At 34.7% G+C, this 18857-nt stretch overlaps 1 protein-coding gene across 1 annotated transcript in view; it reads left to right on the top strand.

The window, feature by feature from the left end:
- Positions 1 to 10583: 10583 nt before the first annotated feature.
- The window catches only part of LOC145670273 (protocadherin Fat 3-like), a 193059-nt gene continuing 184785 nt past the window's right edge, over positions 10584 to 18857 (top strand). Inside the window, exon 1 of the mRNA XM_081738704.1 lies at positions 10584 to 10620. Coding sequence (XP_081594830.1) covers positions 10599 to 10620 — 22 coding nt within the window. The 5' untranslated portion in view covers positions 10584 to 10598. The remainder of the gene's footprint in view (positions 10621 to 18857) is intronic.

Genomic DNA, 18857 nt, shown 5'->3' on the forward strand with positions numbered 1-18857 from the left:
AAAACAATGCTGCTCAAGCAAGCAAACTGTATGTATTTCCCTTTGGTAGGGAGCTGTATGACAGATTTAAATCAATAGAGAACGTACGCCTTGAGAAAGCAAAACATATTGCGTTTTCCTCATGAATGGTTTTTCAAAGTAGCGATCACAAACTGCAATACATCAAAGGCATTATACCTTATTGCAGATTCAGAAAACGGTTCTAGCTATAGCAATGTATGATTATCTTTATAGACAGGGTTCTGTTTGACTTCGCTTTTGCCGTTCTATCCTTCCTTGAGAGGAAAAGACATTTTTCTAACTTATACAAATTGCGTACGTCAATTTCAGTAGGGGCTCGTGTATTATTTTACATGTTCTGTTTTATTTCTCCCTTTTTCTGAATTTACTTTTTTTTAAAAAAATAAAAAAGCCATCGCAATGTCTTCTTTGGGTTCAGCCCAGAAAAAGGGTATGGGTGAAATGGAGTCTCTAGTGCTTTCGGCGTCAGTCGTAGACGCTGCTTTGAGAACGCAAGTGACCTCTTTCCAGTTAATAATTCATGTTTGCACTGTTTCTGCTTTTTAGCTTCTAACGCAGGATAAACGCTCCAGGGAAATGTCCGCTCCCTCTCTCCTGTTTGTCCGTGGAGTGATCTGCATTGGAAAGTGGCATCTAGATGCCCTGTATTGCGTCTTACCTTTCCCTATCATTGTACTGTATAAACATTATATTTCAGACTTTTCTTCTGTCCTTCTCTATCCTATGCTTTTCCGGATGAGTTTTAGAATGTTGGTATAATAAAAATTGTAGTCTTGATGGACAGTGCTCGTGTTATTCTAGCACTTTGTTATCCATTCGTGAAATCCTAATAATATATCTTTAATTTGTGCGTCACGCTAGTCCTAATAATAAATAGTCACGGTAATAGCTGTCGCTAGCGCCAGCGCTTCCCTTCATAAGTCTTCAATAATTGTATAAATATGGTTCTGAGTTTGACATGGCTTGTGGGCAAACTGTAATTAATTAATTAATTAATTAATTACATTTGTTGATAATGGTAAACAATTTGAGCTTTTAATTAAGCACATTTTAACTTACTCCGCTGTATGCAGAGTCGTTTTGATACATGATTAGCGTCATACTAAAGGCCTGACTACTGCAGGAAACATATGTTAGTCGAACTCTTTAGTATGGCACTAATCACGCGTCAGAACGACTCTGCAGAAGGCCTATAGACTTGGTGAAATAACTAAGATTCTCTTTACGTTTAATTAATGAAAATTCCTGTAATTCAGTCAGTTGTTGTTGTTCACCTCTGCAATTAATGAGACTCATTCTTAATGCTATTCATTTTTTTTTTTCCTATTCACATCCTAATTTTAAATATTACACACGAGAAATAAGTTCACGTTTTTGTATCCCGCAAAAGTCATTAAAGGTTTTCAGTCAATGTAGTAAATGATTATTATAAAGTCCATTGTGTTAGAACATTTTAAAACAAGTAATTATACATTGCGATTTTCTTATCACCGAGGTTTGTAATTATTCTCTTACAAAGTTGATGTGCAGTAAAGAGGAATCTGGTGGACACACCGACATTCCTGTATCAAAGTCAATTATGATCTTGCAAGCCACATTTATTATTATTATTATTATTATTATTATTATTATTATTATTATTATTATTATTATTATTATTATTATTATTATTATTATTATTATATTAGTCCAAATCATACTTTTGCATTTCCAATATTACAGTATTTCTAAATACTGAACAAAATTATCTGTTACCAATCATAATTTCATATAGCACAGAGAACCTACTAAAGGTTCCAATAATCTATCTAACCTCGACTCAATTTATTTTAATCTGCTTCCATTACAAAAACTTACTCTTTGCACAGCATAACACCTAGCAGTATAATATCATCACCATTATTTCAAAACCTTACAAGTCCGTGGTCATGAAGCTTCATTTTATACCTTCCAACAGAAAGTACATCGAAGTTCATAGATACACCACCAAAAGGATTACAGTAGTCTTACTACACATATTTAAGCTTCTAGGAACAGATTTACCAAATGCCACCATTTAAGATCTGTTTGAAAATTTCGACTTAAAACTTAAGAAATGAAATAGGATAAATGTGTTTAAATGTATGTGTACTGTTTATCATCGTCAGTTATTTCACCCTTCCTTGTGCAGCACACCAGCACATTGCGCCACTGAAATTTTGCCAAATATTATCATGTTTAACACGTCTCATAGCCGTGATGGTTTATTTTTTTCCCCTCAGTGCACGGATTACGTCTCCCCGACGTGATGAAATTTCCGTTAATTTGAACATTGGATGGCTATCCGTAGACGACTTTCGACTTCTCATACTTTGTAATCCTTTTAGTACTTGTAAAAAATCCAGGTTTCTGTGCATCCGGTGCAGAACGAGTTAGAGCGATAACAATTAGCATACATTTCTCGCATCTTTATATGCAATTTTGACTCAAAATGGGAGATTTATCAGAAGAAGAAATATGGATTATGTTTGATGAACTTGCTGTTCATTCTGGATTTGAAATTGACTATGCAAATAGTGACCCATATGATGTTGTCGACGCTTCTATAGAGAGGAAGTTGAGTTTTTTTTATTATTTTTTTTTTAGCTTGTTATGACTGACCAACAAGGATGACTGTAACATAAGCATTTATGTGAGTTGGTGGGAAACATGCCTTTGTAATATTTTCTTAGGTACAACAATCGTATTTATTTATTTATATTCTTATACATTTTCTGGCAATGGTAGCACAACAGAAGAACGAATGCAAAAAGGACGAACGAAAAAAGGGCGACTCCAGGCGAAAAATAAAAATAATCGGCCTTGCACTATATTTTTACTTTATACTTATATCTTTCTGATATTTCAAAGTATCTAATGTTTGTATTGGTGGTTTGTAACATTTGAAGGACTGTAATGGGCCAAAAAAGCTCACATGTGCATACTTATAATCAATCATATTGCTTGTCGGAATATTTTCATAACTGAAAAAGGAACATTTATAAAACAATATAAAAAAGGTATATAAAAATGAGAAAACAGGTTGAAAATGTTTTATTCTGTAGTTCTAAGTTCATATTTCAAGAAGATAAATATTTCATTGCTCTAACGTTTTTACACTATTTTTTATAAAAATCGAAAAGTATCGCAAAACCTGCCGACTTGAGGAAGAAACATCGCAGGAATGGGCTCCAACTCGAATGTGTTAATAAGTACTAAAAGCACGTTGTAAAATAATGTAACATTATAGTTTCAAAGTACGTCCTTTCTCTCCGATTTTATTACAAGTAGTATGTGCCTCACTGTTAGAAGAAATCAATGATAAATAGCCTACTTTTCCGATGTAGTACAGAAAGTAATAAAATAGATTTTATTGTGCTGTAGTATGCCAAGGAACGATATACTTTTCAATGCTAAAAAAATAGATTTTCTTTATTTTCTCGTAGATTGCACATGAGAATTTACCTTCAAATATGTAATTTTGTTTATCTCAGTGAAATCTATTGATTTCTATTTGTCTAGTGTTAGTACACAAAAACTAAAATTAATGGTTGACCATAATTTTGGGCTATATCTCATTAATCATATTATGTACTAACATCTTGTTAGTGTCATTGTACCGTCAAATGGGGTGAATAGAAACATGGGGGTGAATAGAAACAAAACTCCCAGATTAGTTTTGGATTTATCTGGACGATAAATTAATCAAGAAAACTGAAATTTCTTAACATAGTCTTATACGGCTAAAGTGTTCAGGGCAGAGACAAAATGTTTTACTGAGTTGGGAACACTGAGCTAGACGACAGTAGCATAAATGTGTTACTGAAATCTTACACGATATTTTAGCGCTCCTCAAACTTTCTTGGTAAGTATGACATTTTCATATTTGTTGTATTTGAACATATGCCTATTTTGTAGTTTGTTGTTTCATTTACTGACGTTCATAGTAAAAGTTCTCCTTTTGTAAATTATTTCTAATCAAAATTTAACTTTACTGGGTTATTGTTATGATTTTTAATTAGTGGGGTGAATAGAAACACTTCTTGAGGAGTGGAAAATTCTTGAGAAGCGGAAAAAAGGACCTGAGGATATTGTTACGAAACTGTTGGGTTTTATTAGGAATTCGTCAACACGCTTTAAGTATATGATTAGTTTCGGGCTCCTTTGTGGCTAGGCGGTTAGCGTACGCGCCTTTGGCGTAGGAGACCCGGGTTCGATTCCCGGCGGAAGCTCATGTGGTTCTGATTCCACGTTAATCAGTAGATCCACGTCTCATATAGCCTCGCTGCTGAACGGGACGATAACCTCAAAATCAACTCAACTCATGATAAGTTTCCCTGGTGATATCAGTGGTTTAAATCTTATTCAAATATCATCAAAACTATATGGTCGTTTGTACCTATATTGTGCATTGTATTGTTTTATAAGTTTGTAACTTATATAATACTGGTCTTATTGAATTTATATCTTGCAGGTATTAAATAAATAGTTCGTTTCAACAAATACGCTGTTTCTTTTAACCTTTCCAATAGTATAAAAGAAACAACAATGGAAATCAAGTCATTGTTTCTATTCACCCCTACCCATGGGATGAATAGAAACATTAAGAAAAATCAAGGTGATGAAAAGTGGAATTGATAAATTAATGTTACGTTTACTGAACTTCATTAGCATATTAAGACCTTTTGTTTGGAATAATCTGATACCGAAATCTTTAACATCACCAGACTTATATACTCATATAGCCAAAAATGTGTTTCTATTCACCCCATTTGACGGTAAACAGCTTCATGAGAATATACTCGAGTATCAGTTTCACCTCAGTAGGTAGCATGGTTTTCGTTTAATTGTTAACGTTTACAAAATAATTTGTTGTTCTGTTTTCTCGAAAACTACACATGATCTCGTACACTGGCAGATATCATTTAATTGTGCTTAGTGAAAACAGATGTATGTTATGTTGATTGGTATACGAGGGGCAGTCAAAATTTTTTCGGAATTTTGTTGTAATTCTTAATTAACACAATGTAAGTACACTTAATCGCCTTCAAAGTAGTCACCTTCGGAATCCACTGCTCCTACCATTGAAATAGGTATGATCCCTTCGGATTAGTTTTGATATCTTCCACGGAGACGAAACAGGTACCTTTGAGGGTCATTTCTAGCTTCGGAGAGAGCCAAAAAACCCGATGGAGCTAAAGTTAAGGCTATCGAAGTCTGAAGATTTCCCCAATTTGAACATTTACTTCGTGTTTTACGCCTTGCTGGAATTTCGACATTACGCCAACTGATTTATCACACACTCCTCCATTCAGCTACTCTACTCATACCCTGCCTGTTATGACCTACTCACACTTGTCAAACGCATAACTAGGCAAACTAAGGACTGTGTTGTACAAGTTGCATTGCGATAGCATCACAAATGCAGAAACCACAACATTCCAGAAACTTTGACTGCTTCTCGTATCTATGATTTTTTTGGACCTTTTCCCCCAGTTAGACGCCAATAATATGGTGGATTTTATGTCGCTGTTTTGATATTATATATATATATATATATATATATATATATATATATATATATATATATATATATATATATATATATATATATATATATATATATATATATATATATCCCTGTTCTTATAGTCTGGGCGTAACTTGAGTGCTTAAGCCAGCGAAAGTATTTACAGTGAAGACGTTTCGGATGGCATTTAACGAAAGAATATTTGTAAAGGTGTCACCCTGTCATTCACCAAATGAAACTGAGTAAAACAGTTCCCAGCTTTCTCACTGGTCATAAACATCACTGGGAGTGTGTTTATCAATGGTATAATGCATTGATTTACTAGCGTGTTAAGTCACTAACTGTTTCTACAATCAGTGAAATCGGGTGCCTAAATTCGAAAGAACAACATAGATTTTTCAAGTTAAAAGAAAGAAAAAAAAAATCTGTTTATGTGTCAGAAATAGCGACTTCAGCTTCAGTGAGTTGGGAAGAGCTCTCAGTGATATACTATTGTTCCAAAGCAACAAGGCATCGTATTCAGTGGCCCTTGTGTAGTGAAATGGGTCTCCGTATAGCGTTTCTCCATTGTTTTCTGGGACGCTTCGGTACGTCACCATGAGAACAAACGACAAGTGGTGAACCACACGCTGGATTGCATTCATTGTTATTCCATCAACAAACTTCCCAAAAAAAAGTTCTACGAAAGAATTTTGTTTGCGAGTAGAAATCATGCCTCAGATGAGAACAGTAAAAAGCAACAACAAAAATACTTGTTTTCTCTTAGTTGTCTTTCACTTTATTTGACTAGATTCATTTTTAAAAGGTTATGTGACGTGGACTCGAGACCAAGAATTTTCTTTTTCCTGTGATGCATTCTTTGTTTACAAAATTTAGAACTCCTGTTAAGAAGTAATACTTCGACTAACATTATGTTCCGTTTGCTATCTGACCTGAAATATTTTTTGGCGACAACAAGGTTAAATGGAAACTAATTCTGTGTCGGTAACAATTTAACTAAAGTATTATGCTAATAGAGGTACTTCTACTCTTACTGTATGGTTCTTTCGCAAATTTAAGACTTAATTCTTGGCGTTACAACAAAAAGATTTGCTTAATTTGAGTTATATTTTTGAACCCTGTGCCACACCGGGGTTGTGAAGGACCGGGAACTCAAATATTAATGCAGACTCGGAACAACTTGAATAGGGTATACATAGCAATAATGCAAGATAAATTCTTACATTATTGGCCGTTCCCCATCACAGCATCTTGACTAGGAGAACTGGATTACAGGACCACGTCTTGGTCCTGGCTAACCCACAAATAACTCGGCTAGTTGCTTTGATAGACGAACATGGTCAGCACATTGGTTTCGCTTGCTTTCTAAAATGAAATTAACTATCTCTCTGAGGGTTCTAATGCTAATTAGTCAGCTATAGAGAACCATTTTCTGTTTTATTAAATTTTAATTTTTCTTCTTTATTTCGATAGTGCTATTATAAATAAGAATTTTAAATCTTGTTCGATTACACAGTGCCTTTCTGTATATAACAACTACTAGAAAATTATCTTGCGATTTCTACGAACAATATTTTGTTTCTTTCATAGTGAATTCGTACAGCCCCTTTCGATGCATCATTTGGCTTCGTTTTACCTCTTAAAGGTCTCGTTTTGGATCAATACAGTTGAACAATAATGAGATACCGAATTGTACCTGGAATTGGCAGGAAACAAGATACTGGCTAGTTTACTCCCAATCATTTTATTGGATATAACTCATAAATAGCTAGTTGAAATGCTTTATAAATCGAAATTATCTTGAAGCATTTAGTACTATTTGATAGAGAATGTCACGGTCTGCACTTTTTTTGGACAGCATCACGTTAGTGCTCTTGACGTCAGTCGAGCACTATGACCGCTATCAAGATTAGGATTAGGAATGAGATTTCTGGGCTTTCGGCATCTTTGGCCTTGTTAGCCTGTCACGTATAAGGGATAGCGTCCCTCGACAATCACACTATCCATGAAAGGAAAGCAAGGAAGCGGCCTGGGACTTGCATGTTAGGTGCCATCCCGACATATGCCCGGTGTAAATGAGGAAAAACTCACTCGGGATGGCTGGCCGAAAAAAGCTTTTATACTTCGTCGACCGAAGTGTCCCCACCGATGACCACTATTAGGTAAATGGCTTTGTTTGCTTGAATTTGCAAAAAATAAATTCTGTTTTTGTCCTACAGCTTCCGTTTAGAGCACAATAGTGAACCACTATCCACAGGATTGTAGAAAAAAAAACTAATTACTTCTAATTACTTTGCAAGAGGAAGTTCTGGTAGCAGGGTTCCCACATTCTGGAAAATCAGGGAAAGTCAAGGAATGTCAGGGAAATTAAAACATGTTAGGGAAGGTAAATATGCAAGCGTAACATTCTTTTTTTTTTTTTTCAATCTAACATTGTTTCCTCTCTCTCTCAGTTGTACAGATTGACATGTGAAGAGGACCACAACGATACAGCATTCCCATGATAATAGTGATGTAATGTTGCTATTTCGTGTTGATGGAGTGAAGTATTGTGTGTAAGACAGAGAGGGGGATAATTGATAATGTAAAAGCAGAAATCCAAGTATGACTTGTCATCTTCGTCGACATCGGTTTTAAGGCAGAAAAACTACTGAAAGAACTGAAAGCATAAACTAGCTTTCAGACTTGATACAAAATATTTTGCTGGGCACAGTCAATAAGATTGTGGAAAGTAACCCTCTGAAGTACAAACTGGTACGTGCTCTGTCAGCTTTGGACCCCCAGGTTACAAAAGAACAATCCAGAATTTGCTCAGACTAGGATGAAACGTATCCTACAAACTCTGCATGAGCATAACAGGATATGTGATTCTGTAGCTGAGAAAGCAAAGTGTCAATTTATGTCTTTCTGTACTGAAATTCAGCGGTCTTATTACTTCAGAGAATACGAAGAGAAAATGGGCAGCATCAGGTTAGATGACTTCTTTGCAAAGATAATGTCTAAGACACAAGAATGTTCTGATTTGTGGAATGTCGTGAAAATGTTTAATTTCATCCCACTGCAATGCCTCAATGGAGGGTGGGTTCTTAATCAATAAAACACTTAATGTAGAAAACCAAATTGATGATTCTCTGGTAGCACAGAGGTGCATGATGCAATTATGTGCTATGGAGGTATAGAATCTGTTCCTGTTGATCGAAGAATGTTTCTCTCAGTTCGTTCAGCTCAGAGACGCTATGATGAATACCTTAAACAGAAACGAATCAAAAGTGCAGTAGAAAGTAAAATCAAAGATGAAAAAATAAAACTAAGTGCTGAAGTTAAAAAATTGGAAGCAAAGAAGAAACAAATGGAATAATGTTGCAAACAAGAACGAGACGCTCTCGTAGAACAAATTCAAGAACTGAAAACAAAACAAAATTCTGCTTTAAAAAAAAATGTAAATTTGAGGATTAACGTCTCAAAGTGACAACATTATGACTAATAGTGGGCTACGGTGGCTTAGTGATAGAGCGTTCATTTCTGGTGCATGGAGTCCTTGGTTCGATCCTAGCTCGCGCCAGGTGAACTTTGTGATGAACAAACGCCGTGTGCGTAGATTTTCTCGTGGTTCTCCCGTTTCCTTCTACTTTCTTCATTCCACCATTTCTTTCATTTCTCATCATCACCATCTCCTTTTGCCTAGACGGCATAGCCGTGTAATGTAAAACTTCAAAGATTTCATTCATTTTAGGACTGATAGTAATAGGTCATAGAGAGAGTTGGCAATATATTCTTGACTGCATGTTATATCGCTTTTTATTGTTTTTTCAAGCAAAAAAGTATAATTTGCAATTTCAAGGCGTGTGGTACTGTATCATACATATATTATTGTGTACTTACATGATAAATTTTGTGTAAATAACAATTACTCATATTGAACATAACAAATATTAAATGGTAATTAAAGGAGTGTGTTGGACAGGTATTGGGATGGAGGAGGCCGTTAAAAAAGTGTATGAAGAACTTGCCCCATATCTTCCCATTTATATTCAAGAATTTACTGGGGGCGCGGTGGCTCAGTGGTAGAGCGTTCACCTCCGGTGCTTGGTGTCCCTGGTTTGATTCCAGCTCACGCCGTGTGGACTTTGTGGTGCACAAACACCGTGCTCATATGTTTTCTCTGGGTTCTCCCGTTTCCTTCATTCCACCATTTCATTCATTTCTCATAATCATCGTCTCCTTTAGCCTAACCGGCATACGCGTGGGACGTAAAACTTAAAGATTTCATTTCGTTTTTCAAGAATTTACGTCAGGGAAAACAAGAATTTGTGTCGGGGAAAGTTAGGGAAATCGATCTTCAATTTTTTGTGGGAACTCTGGGTAGACTGCTCGTGTCGGAAGAAACAGTGAAACAGTGTTCCTAAGGTTTATACTCGAAGCTCGAATAAAAAAGACATACGTAACTTGGTCCTATAAACTTCAGGACATACTCTTCCAACTGTATGTGTTTTAGCCATTATTGTTTAAACTCTTGCTTCTGTAGAACTTTAAAAATGTCAATTTCTTTTAGTCTTTCCCTGTATTTTTACTGGATTTTTTAAAAAACATAACGGTTACCGTACGTTTGCATGTTGCAAATTTACCTCTAGTCAAGTTGTAAACTAATTAATATGTTATTATTATTATTATTATTATTATTATTATTATTCACACAAAATCATTGCTTGTGTAGTGCTGGAGTCAATAATGCGACTCTTGTTGCTTGTGAGGGATTGTTATTGTACTGAAAAATCTTAGGTAAAATTTTAGTCTTTCGTGTAAAATAATTTTACTTCGAAGTATTATACTTGGAAATAAATTTTAATTTATGTATTCCATTGTATATGTCCGATTCCATAATTTTATTTTATTTTATTTTATTTTTATTTTATTTAATTTTTTTTTTTTTTTTTGCTTTGAATTTACATACATAGGTTGCTAATATTTTTTCTCCTTCTTTCCAGGTAAGGAATTCGTCAGATAAATCTGTTCATTTACAAACGGAAATATGAAACTGGATTACAAGAAAGGTAAATAATAATAATAATAATAATAATATCGTAGTGATGTGCGAGCATACGTGGATAAAACTGTACCAGGCCAGTAAACAGGACGCAGGAGACCGTTCGAGTTTCCTGCACGGTCTCCGGACCTTACACCGTTTGATTTATTTATTTATTATTTTTTTTTTTTTTTTTAAATTGTGGAGCACTCTAAAAGTTGAGGTTTACCATCGTCAACTACTTAAGCTGGACAACTTCGAGATGAGATTCAAACGGTGTGTGTGTGTAGAAACACCATTGGGCACTTTGGTGCGAAATTCTCAAGCAGTCGTGACCGTGCTCAGAAATTTATCGATGTTGAAGGCTGCGATTTTGAGCATTTACTTTTGCCACCATTTGAAACATTCATTTTCACCAGAAAGTACACTTGTTTTTCGAATTGGACTGTAGCTTTACTTTTCTCACCTTGTAGGTTGGGAAATAAATTCTCTATGTCGATTCAAAATGCCTATACACATTTTTGACGCACCCGGTAGTGTAAAACTTCCTAGTACCTTGTGAATTTTTATCAGCATTGCACCAAAAGGTTACCTAGCAATTATGATGATTTGATGAATGAAACATGTAGATTGTGAGACTATCTGTATTTATAAATACATTAAGTACGGCAATCACAGAGTAGTTTACAAAAACATTATTGTAGTCATAAAGTTTGTGTGTGAATGTGTGTGTACGAATTGCACAATTGCCGGTTTTATAAAATATACCTCACTGAGTTCAATACCGACAACCAACGGAATGAAAAGGATAATACATAATACAAGGTAGACTTTTCGCTCACAAAGAAGTGTTCTCAGGTCCCCTTCCCCCATTCTGTGGCATGTTCTATTTCCAAGAAATCATATTTCCTTGTATTAGTTGAGAAAATTATTTGAAAGTCAGAATTCACGTAGCAGAAGGAGGCGAAACTTCACGGAAATATTAATTTTGAACCCACTACCGTATGTAAATAACTTTGCTTATTGCCTATTGCAGTGTGCTGAAAACGTGGCATAATTTTATTATTTTCTTCAAAAATTTATGTCTTTTAGTAGCCTTAACTTGTATCTCATTCACGGAATGAAGATCTGTCTCGTGTCTATTTGTGGAAGTGAGTAATATTCTTGGAAATGAGCGGTTGCGTGGTTTATCGGCTCTTTGATGCTTTAAGTGCTATATTTCTTGTAGTCTGTTGTCGTCATAATACGTTATTGTTCTTTTAAATGACTCTAAAAATCCTTACCATGCTTGAGAGAGAATTGGTAATCCGTCACAAAGTTCTAAGGAATAATTTTTGTAGTTAAATTCTTTTATGAGGACTAATGCCATAAAAATAATAATATTGTAGTAGGACAATTTAGCTTATTTTTATGTTTATTAAAGTAGCAAACCCTAAATAGTACCTAAAATATATAACTATTTAAATAATATTAGTTATGTTTTCATGTTGTTATTATAATCAAGGGTATTCTTCATTCTTTGCTAGTTCTAAACAATTGTTATTGCTGTGGATGGAACTATTATGCGATTTTGCAGTCAGATTAGAATGAAACACTAAAATATTCTGCTATAACATTCTTGTGAAATTATATATCATCATAAAAGAACACCATTGATATTAAAATAACAATAAGTGATTCTTATTTTAATTATTAGATTATTAATTTAATAATAACTACATTTCTCATGTAAGGCTGATATGCAATTTAACAACCAAATAAGAATAGCATAGTAGTTGTCACTATTCATGGACTTTCACTAAAGATCGTGTTCCCCCTTTTTATTAAAAAGAATTGCGATTTTTGTGCGTGAATTGTCCTAGGTCTAAGATTTTCACATTTCCCCTCATTATTAGTAGGATGTTTGTCACCGTTAGGAGGCAAAAACTAATTGGCCCAAAAGTAGGTATACGGCCCTGTATTGATCAAGTATGACATTTTAGTTTACTAAGATGAGTTTATTTGCTTCAGTCCATTCCGAGTTCAATGTATGAGTGAAAAGAAATTAAAAACAAATAATAAATTAAATTTGTATGGATAATAGTAAGTAAATTATATAAAATTGCATGAGCCGATCAATATGGGACTGTACACCTACTTTTGGGGCACTCTGTATAATCTGCTACTTTAATTATATTATTTTATGTGTGTGGTACTGTGATAGGTCTACGTCTAAGCTTATAATCATATTGAAGGATACTTTTGTTTCTGCTGAATGATAATACGTTACATTTGTGTATATTTACTCCAAGTTTATTAACTGAACATCAGTTCGCAATGCTCTCTAAGTCGTGATCTAAATCAAGACAATCATGCATAGATTTTATCTTGGCGTATATTTTGAGATTATCAGCGAACAATAATTTTTCACAATTGTGTATGTGATCTGAAAGATTGTTCATAAATAATGAAAATAGTAAAGAGCCTAGATTGGAGCCTTGTGGAACTCCTGATAACGCAAAATAGTCGTTTGATTTAAATTTTTTATACACAACAATGGTGGCCAAATGTCGAAAAGATGATGTGGTCACAGCAGAAACATATATAAAAAGTTACTGTTTACACTTGTGGACGTTACGGTGTCATTATCACATTAAGCAGCTCACCACTTCAAATACGCTCTTACTAACGAAGCACACAAACACAATATACATACATGTTAGTATAAACTATAACTGTGCAAGTCATCTACAATGACGTAATAAGTGATGTCATCGATGAATGCATATTTCGATTCATTGTGACATGCCGTGGGACGATGGAATAAATTGAAACAGATGTAAATCATATTGTGAGATACGTGAATTCGGTTCTCTCTATTTATAAAAGAGAGAGAAATTGAAAGTGATGGCTTTGAAAACTGCTGAATGTGTTTCCCTACAAGTAACAAAATACCAGAGCCCGTGTTGGTGGTAATGTTGGCGTGTCAGTGGAAAAGTTTAATGGCCTCAGCAGGTATTGCTTTCGTTCCTATTAACTTTGTGGTATTTTCTTTCATTCTCAGTGCCACTCGTTCATTCGCTGAACTATTCAGTGGTGACTCCAAATGGCCAACAGCATACGGATTCGGTCGTAAAATGTAACTTAAGAACACATGTTCTTTACAACAAACTCTCACATTTTTTAATGTTTCGTAGTAGTTCATATATATTAAATGAAAAGGTATATTTTTGTGTATTAAAAGTTTGCCTTATATAAATCATTTGGACTAAATGAAGATAGTCGTCAATGTACAGAAAAGCGCTAATAACTTCACAGATTGTTAGTAGTGTAAATGTTTTATGTTTATGTATAGAAAATACAGCACTGAAGATACATTCAATTTTTCAATTAAAAATCATTGCGAGCGTTAGAATAAAATAGTTTCTGTAGATGAGCCGAGTTACAGAGAACCGATAGACTAAAAGATTTTTTTTTTTTATTACGTCAGTGTGTTGTGCGTAAAGTGTAACTGTGAAGTCTGGAACTATACGAAATTCATGTCGGGATATGAAATTTATTTTTGATTAAACGTTAAGGTTCATTTACAAATATAATAGATTAAATATCTTGTAAATATTAAATATCGACAAGATACGGAGGTTTAAAAAGTTCAGTAAAAAAAAAAGTTTAACTATTACAACGTTTTGCCAGACATTTTCCATTAAGTCCCCACTTTTTTAAAAACATTTACGCTCCTGGGCTTATATAGCTATGCAAAATTCCAGATTTCTGTCAGTTTATTGTATTTTTAAAACCATTTCGAAACACAGTTCATGTTTTTTAAAACAATGTTTGCCAAGCCAACCTTACAATACAGACTTACAAGTTTGAGGTATTATTATTTTTATTATTAGTCAATAAGTATGTTTATCTTTTACTTCGTACGAAGGGTTTATGTCAGTTCGTGTACTGTATACACAGGAAAACGTGTTGATAGATTTGTCCCCGATTGTTAAGAACATACTTCCGTTGAAGATAATATTAGGTTGATTATGTGACTCTGTGTGTTTATTCTTCAAAGAACTGGAACTGAAGAGTGGTCCATAATCCGCTTGGAAAAAATGCATGCACAAAATATGTACGAGAAATATATTTTATTCAAATAAATTTCCTGTACTAATCTAGAATTTATGTTCGGAATGCTGGTTAGTATACAAAACAGACTATTTGTGAATTTAGAATATGAAGTACCGCAAAAGCTCTTAGATGAGAGGCTTTCCAGATTTCGTCTTAATGTAGTTTTGTTGAGTGCTCAAGATTCTTAATTTTTATGAAGAAAGTCGGTTCATTCCGGTCGGAAATATTCCACATATTTCACCACGACATTTTTTTAAAAATATATTTTATAAGTAAGACGTCCGGCCTTTATTGATATAAAGTTATGTTATTATTGAATCGTGCTTAAAGGAAGATAAGACGTTTACTTGAAATTGTACACTTTTTATGGGGCTGTGGTTTACAGAGAAAGAACCTTCCTATTGTTAATCAAGATAATTGATATTACTTTGCTAGTTTCAACAATGTAAACAATATTCTGTAAATTTTCATAGTAACAAGTGTTATAAAGTCACTTTCGAGAATGTAGCTGGAGTGGATTCACTTTTCAAGTATCTATGTATGTATTAATTCTTTTCATCACAGTTGATCTTTTACAAGAACGATTGCGCTGAAAAAATAAAAATAAAAACTTGGCTACAAGTGTTGTTGTGAATCTATATTTTTAAAAAGAAAGTTGGTGCCAGGACCATATTGTGTATTTAAAATCAAACTGTACAATCGTTCTTTCTGTCAGCGAGGGATTTGTTTCAGGATTCCCCCGGATTTGTTTCTTTGTTTAAAATGATGTAGTGTTTGCGCATATAATCACAATAATTGTTAACGCATATATAGATGTATGGAAGACAGTGGAAAAAGGAAATTCATATTTTCTGCCAAAATAAGGTATTTCAAAAGCCTTTGGAAGTTAGGGAGATGAAACACGGGATATGAACTCATCATTAGAAACAAGTTTTCTTTCAGCGTTTTCGAAAATTCCGCATTTAAAAGATCGGGGGAAATGTCTATAATATTGTAATTTCCGATTTTGTATTCATATAATGTCCGATGTGAGGAATCTGCTGAACTGTTTGAAATGATTTTCTGAATATAGCATTTGGGTCAAGGTGCCTTTTCTTAACCATTTCATTTTTATTGAAAAAGTATGAGGAGGATTTTTTTTAAAGAATAGGGTATCAAAGGGACCCCTGAATTAGAGACATTATACCGGGCATATACACTTGTATATAAATAATAAGTGAAAACCTGTTTCGGCGTTTTTGAAAATTCCACTTGTGGAGAGGGAGAGTGTACAATTTCAAAATATACTTAAAATGTGTAATGTAAGGATTCACTGAATTTGAAGATCTGAAATTAAGAATATAAATTTATTTTAAAGAAACAAACATGTGTTTTTTAGCGTTCTCGAAAATTCTGTTTCTAAACAAGGAAGGGGGGCAGTTTTTTTTATACCTAGGTATAATATTTCAATTTCAAGTTTTATCTTCACAATTTTCTTAGTGTGAGAATTGGCTTGAATTGGATATGTGGAATTTAGTGTATACATTCTTCATCGAAACGAAGTCATGATTTGTTTCAGCGTTTTCGAAGATTTTGCTTCCAAAGGGGAAGAATGAGGAGGGACGATTGTGTGAGAGTTTACGAAACTTCGGTGAAATAAAATTGGCATAAATGAATACCGGTATTTTGAAAACCAGAAAAAGTCCATTTATATCTTTCAAATACATGTGCTTTCCTTCTTTCCGTGCGAAGAATGGGCTTTAGAACTAGAAATATTACTGATAGCACCAGGTTATTTTGCTTATGACAATAGAATTGAACAATGATGGGTTGGACTGCATAGACCATCTCTGTGCAGCATTAAACTTTTTGAGCTCTTTAAACCCCTTTCTGCATGATTTTTTCTTTTGGCGAAAAAAAAAATTAAGATTTTCCCCTTAATTCCGACGAGAAATAACTAAGTGCCATATATGACACACTTACAATTCACAAAGAACATGCCAGATGACACCAAAATCTCTTATTCATACACGTCAATATCTCACACAGCAGACAAAACAGTCATTTGGTGCCTTTGATAAATCACACAAAAGCTGAAGTGAAAAAACTGTATGTGCCATATGTGGCACGGCATGCGGTAAGGGGTTAAGAGGGCCCGGTGGTTCAACGGTAGAGCGCTCACTTCTGATGAACGCGGTCCCTAATTCAATCCTAGCTCGCGCCAAATGGACTTCGTGGCGGAAACAAGCATCTTGTGTGTGTAGGGGGGGGGGGGGGTTCGGGGTTCTCTCGTTTCCTACCACTTTCTTCCTTCTACCATTTAATTCATTATCATCATTATGCATCGTCATAGGCGTCAAGCCATACATTTCATTTCCTTTCTTTTAACTTTTTGTTCTTCTATCAAAGAATTAATCAGAAACCTCGCAAATGTATTTCTTTTTCCTTCTTCAGGATCTATTGGAATGTTTCGCTGTTGATGTGTAGCACATCGTCCATCATTGAGATAGCCATGCGAGGTTAGACGCCTGACTGCAGCAGGTTGCGAACAGTGTTGAATTCAGACTTTTGTACAAGAGGGGGCAATACAATTTTAAGGGGAGGGGCTCTGTTCTAGATTGCAACAGAACAGCAGAGTTCTGTTGCAACAAAACTCGCGATTTGTTATTGTCTAGTCGATTGCAGTAACCAACATATTGCCACTTTTCTCTAAGTAACATTGTAAAGCGCTTGTGTGTGTCTGTATCTAATTTCTAAGTTTTTATATAACTTCGATTTTATACGAGAACGCGATGTGTTAATTAGAGCAATTAGGCTGGGCAAAAGAAGAAACAAGTTTTCTTTTAAAAACAAAAATCCTTGCTTTTAAGACTTCTATTTCTGAGAAAATTAAACAGAAAAAGCAAACATTTCAATGCATGTGTAATTACACATATTCTACAGGGGGCACATATATATATATTCTGGGGGGGGGGGGGGCTCAGTTTCCTCTTAAACATGCCTGAATTCATCACTGGTTGCGAATATACTCCATTCTCACTGTCAGAACAATTGATTAACGGAACTGTTTCTAAGACAATCAGAAACACCTTCATGCCCATCACGAAAATGGCTATATTACTGAAATAGATCATCACGAGTTATGCTCAGGATAAACAATTCTGATCATCTCGTAAATGAACTCTCTCGTGGCTGTATGGTTAGCGTACTTGTCTTGCGCAAGGAATACCCGGTTAAATTTCCGATGGGAGTTCATTAGGTTTTTGTATCCTTTGTTAACCTGTAAATCCATATCTTATTCAGTCTCACTCTTGATCTGAAAGCTGAACTTTTAAGTCAGCCAATCAACCAACCGTCTTGTAGGTCTCTTGCTGTCCGCTTCTTGTTGTATGTAAGAATCTATGACAACAGGTGTTTGGTGACCGATGTTTAGAAGTACACAGATACTCTCTTTACCAAATCTTCACTTATCCTCAAAAGAAGAATATCATAACATTACATCTTACATGAAACAATTTTCTGTCATTAGCAGTGATAGAGTTCAAGCACCAGTCCTGGAACTATATTGTGAAAACCTTGTATACGCAACTAGATGTATGAAGTTTGACTAAGATATAATTGCACTTCTTGTTTGTAGTCCAAACGTTCTTTTTCACATCGAGTATGTACTGGACTGAGAGCAAAAATAATCTGAATGAGATGTGTGTCTGGTTTGGAATGATTTTAAGATGACCCGCACCAAAGCGAGAATGAGAACTATTTGCCCATAACGGATTGTTAAGATAGACTGTTTTGGAAAAAGCGAGTACTGTGGTTTACTGGTAAAACGCGCATCCTCTGTGCGAAGTGTCCTTGGTTCGATTCCAACTTTGACAGTAAATATCATGTATATCTATCGATGTTTTCCGGTTTCACTTCACTGTCCTACCAGTTCATTTATGTTTATCATTCATTACATGATAAACGTATAATGAAGTTTACCTCACGTAAAATTCATGGGTGCCGGTTCTGGGAGCCTTCCCTGTACCTAATGTTTGCTTGGGACTCCACATTGGTATTAAAGTCCTCATCGATACATTATTAGAAGATATATGGCAACGAATCACATCCTGAACGGGCCCACCCAAAGTTATACAGTAACCGACACCACTGGGAAAAGTTGTGAAATGAATTACAGATTTATGTAAG

This window comes from Thermobia domestica, chromosome 14 (genome assembly GCF_964235325.1).
Source record: "Thermobia domestica chromosome 14, izTheDome1.hap1.1, whole genome shotgun sequence".
In the NCBI taxonomy this organism is placed as follows: Eukaryota; Metazoa; Arthropoda; class Insecta; order Zygentoma; family Lepismatidae; genus Thermobia; species Thermobia domestica.